Consider the following 4,024-nt stretch of genomic DNA (forward strand, 5'->3'; position numbering starts at 1 on the left):
CCAGCAAGTGACCAGTGCCCCACGCTGCAAAGGAAGGTGAAAAACTCCCAGGGCTTCTGCCAATCTTCCCTGGGTGAAAATTCCTTCTGGACTCCAAATATAGCAATCAGCTAAACCCTGAGCGTGTGGGCAAGACTCACCAGCCGGACACCCAGGCAAGGATTCTCTGTAGTAACCGAGATCCCACCCTACCTAACATCCCAGCACAACTCATTGGGCATATTTACTGTCAACGACGAACTAATTGCCCCAATCAGGCTATCCCATTATACCATCCCCTCCATAAACTTATCAAGCTTTTAGTATTTGAAGGCACTGCTGCCCGTTTTAATGCCTGTAACATGCCCTGCAACAGGGCTGGAAGGGTTTTTGTACAGCTCTGCTATGTGGCTCTGTCACTGTGCCAGACGCAGGGCGCAGAGATACACCGCTGTGTCTGCCAGCTCCAGGGCTGTGATGTTCAGAGTTGTGGAGCTGTCATTTGCCTGCGAAGAAAACCTCTCCTGGGCAAAACCTGCAGTATCGCTGGCATAACTGACATCTCTCGTTCCTCTCAGGAGGATGTACTGCGGGGCTCGGTTCGGATACTGACGGTACCAGTAGAGATAGACACCAGCAGTGTAGCGGGTTCCATAAGAACAAATAAGGCTCACGGTGTCTCCTTCTGACCTGGACACTTCGGGTTCCTTTGACCGGATCGAGTCACCCAGCACCGCACCTGAAACAAAACGCTCACGTTCAAGGGCAGCCAGGTGCATTGGAAGGTCTAGACCGGGAATTTCAAAAGAGCCCAAGGGGTTTATCCGCCTAATTTCAAACAAATTAAGGTTAGCGCAAAAAATTAAGGTTAAGATAGCAGGGCGTTCGGATCTGGGTTAGGATTAGGATCAGGGTTCGGGTTCTGGGTAGGATGCGAGTTGGGAGCAGAATTCCATGATGCTTTTTCCAAAAACCCAAAGCCTGGTTACCTAGTTGGCTAAAGAGGCAAAAGCTGAGAATGAAACGCATCTCCATGGTGCCTCGCAGCCGGACAAGCTGAGAGGTCACTGCGAGAAGAATTTTAAAGGCAACTTCCCTGAGGGACTGGAGAGTTTAGTGCGAGATCAGCCTAACAGAAGAGGGAGGGGTTCGGGAAATGCGTAACAGACACAGGAAACGGATTGGGTTCAGATTATTCGGAAGCTGAAGCACAGGTGAGAGAACTCGTGGGACAAAATCCTTCCTCTGCATTTCCTGGATGATCGGTTTCTGACTTCGCATTTTTTTCTTACCCTTATAACCCCATCTTTGGAAAAAATAACCCCAACTATACATACTATATGATGGGGGCTAATTTAGCTGCAACAAATCAGGAAGAAGATCTTGGAGTCATCGTGGACAGTTCTCTGAAGATGTCCACGCAGTGTGCAGAGGTGGTCAAAAAAGCAAACAGGATGTTAGGAATTATTAAAAAGGAGATAGAGAATAAAAGTGAGAATATATAATTGCCCTTATATAAATCGATGGTACGCCCGCATCTAGAATACTGCATACAGATGTGGTTTCCTCATCTCAAAAAAGATATACTGGCACTAGAAAAGGTTCAGAAAAGGGCAACTAAAATCATTAGGGGTTTGGAACGGGTCCCATATGAGGAGAGATTAAAGAGGCTAGGCCTCTTCATCTTGGAAAAGAGGAGACTAAGGAGGGGTATGATAGAGGTATATAAAATTATGAGTGATGTGGAGAAAGTGGATAAGGAAAAGTTATTTACTTATTCCCATAATACAAGAACTAGGGGTCACCAAATGAAATTAATGGGCAGCAGGTTTAAAAAAAATGCAAGGAAGTTCTTCTTCATGCAGCGCACAGTCAACTTGTGGAACTCCTTGCCTGAGGAGGCTGTGAAGGCTAGGACTATAACAGTATTTAAAAGAGAACTGGATACATTCATGGTGGTTAAGTTCATTAATGGCTATTAGCCAGGATTGGGAAGGAATGGTGTCTCTAGCCTCTTTGTCAGAGAATGGAGATGGACAGCAGGAGAGAGCTCACTTGACCATTGCCTGTTACATTCACTCCCCCTGGGGCACCTGGCATTGGCACTGTTGGTAGACAGGTTACTAGGCTAGATGGATCTTTGGTCTGACCCGGTACGGCCATTCTTATGTTCTTATTTTTATTGTCCTTTCTGTTGCTACTTGGTGAGAAGTGAATTAAAGACATTGTGGGAGGACTTAAAAGCTCTGTTGTGTGTGCCAGTTTTGTGGGTGTTGGTGTCTTTCTATTTGTCTCTATGTTTGTGTTTGCACCTGCACATGTGTCTGCATGCTTGTGTGTGTTGTGCCCAGGAGCGGTGCTAGGGTATTTGGCGTCCTAGGCAGGGTCCTTCCGCTCTCCTGGTTGGCAGCAATTCTGCAGCGGGGGGGGGGGGATCCTTCCACTCTCCCGGTCTTCGGGTCACTTCAGCAGCGGGTCCCGGAGTGAGTGAAGGACCCGCCGCAGAATTGTCGCTGAAGATTCAGAGTGCGGAAGGACCCCCCACTGCCGAATTGCCACTGAGAGCGGCAAAATACAGCTCCCCCAAATCCTGGTGCCCTAGGCGACCTCCTAGGTTGCCTAAATGGAAGCGCCAGCCCTGGTCATGCCTTTGTGTATCTGTTCCATTGGCACCACGCTGGTTTACTCTAGCTGGGGAATCCAGCCCCAATGGAAGTACAGCTGATTGATACCTGTGGTGGACCTTGCCCAGTTAACTTCATCTGGCCCAAAGTGGTTCACTGCAGTTGAGGAGCAGACCCAGAGTGGGTAAACCGAGGTTAATCTGGGGTAACCCAATGGTGAATAAGACCCAGGAGGCCTCATAGGTGTCAGGTCGTGGGGTTTATACCAGCTCCATCATCTGGTTTAACCATCTGTCTGGGCTTGGTGATATTACGCTGCAGTTGTGTTTCTCATGATGAGAAAGCCCAGGAGGTGGGTTTTTGTACAGGGCTCCCTATTAAACATCTCATAGTGTCTTGCCATAGAGCATAGAAATACATCGCCGAGTCCGTCGGCTCTAGCTCTCTAATGGTTAAACTGAAGAACTTAAAGGATTTCCTGAGTTCTGCAGAAAACCATCTCCCAGCTCCATTCTTTTTAGCATTATTCTCATCTATTCGGAAAAGGAAATTCATTGTCCCTGATCGTTGCTGTCTGTACCAAAATAAGTAATAATACTGGTATCCAGTGGAGAAAGTACACTCCAGGGTGACAGTCTGACCCCCCACCTTTTCCAGCTTTCCTTGTGTTTGCATGACACTGCCTTGTCCCTGGCTGGAACCTGCAGGGAAGGAAAGAAATGCAGGCGAAGTTCACATTAAATAAGCATGTAAACTGTCACACATTTACAGGCGTTCTCATGTGAGGAGAACAGAGTCCCTTTAGGACTCACGGCCTCCCAGAAATGGAAAGATTGGTTTTAAGCATCTTGTACAAAGAGAATGACTCAGGCACACAATGGGTTTGCCCCACGCTCGGGGTAAGGCAGCAGTGAAGTTAGGAATGGAACCTCGGAGTCTTGAGTCCTAATCGTCCATGCTCTACCCACTACAGCATGACCCCTACTCAACACTGGCCATTGGCCCCAGGAGTCCTGATGCTCAGTCTAACTGCTCTCAACCACTAGACTCTCCTCCTCTCCTGGAAGTGGAAATAGAAATCAGGAGGCCAGACCCTCTCCTTTAACCCGTTAGACCCCTGCTCCCCTCCCTGAGCTGTGAGCAGAACCCAGTCATCCTGGCTTCTAATTCCACCCCCTGCTCAAACCCAATAGGTAACAGAAGTTCTAACTTTCGTTTCCCCTTTTAGCGGACACTTACTCAAAGATAGAAATGCTGTTGCTGTCCAAAGCAGGATTTCTGGCTCCTTCATGGTTAAATATGTTGTTTCTAGATCTTCAGGGGCTCAAGCTACCACAATGATGGGTGAATCCAGGAACCTGGATAGAATAGTATTTTATGGTGAAGTTTCTCTCACAGAATCAAACCAGAGAAATTAAATC

At 47.7% G+C, this 4,024-nt stretch overlaps 1 gene segment (V, D, J or C); it reads right to left on the reverse strand.

Annotated features, from left to right (window-relative positions):
• Nucleotides 1-371: 371 nt before the first annotated feature.
• LOC115642354 lies at nucleotides 372-4,024 on the reverse strand. The segment is given in 2 exon segments: nucleotides 372-718; nucleotides 3,843-4,024. Coding segments are annotated over 2 exon segments (375 nt in total).

The sequence above is a fragment of the Gopherus evgoodei genome, unplaced genomic scaffold, assembly GCF_007399415.2.
Source record: "Gopherus evgoodei ecotype Sinaloan lineage unplaced genomic scaffold, rGopEvg1_v1.p scaffold_39_arrow_ctg1, whole genome shotgun sequence".
Taxonomy (NCBI): Eukaryota; Metazoa; Chordata; order Testudines; family Testudinidae; genus Gopherus; species Gopherus evgoodei.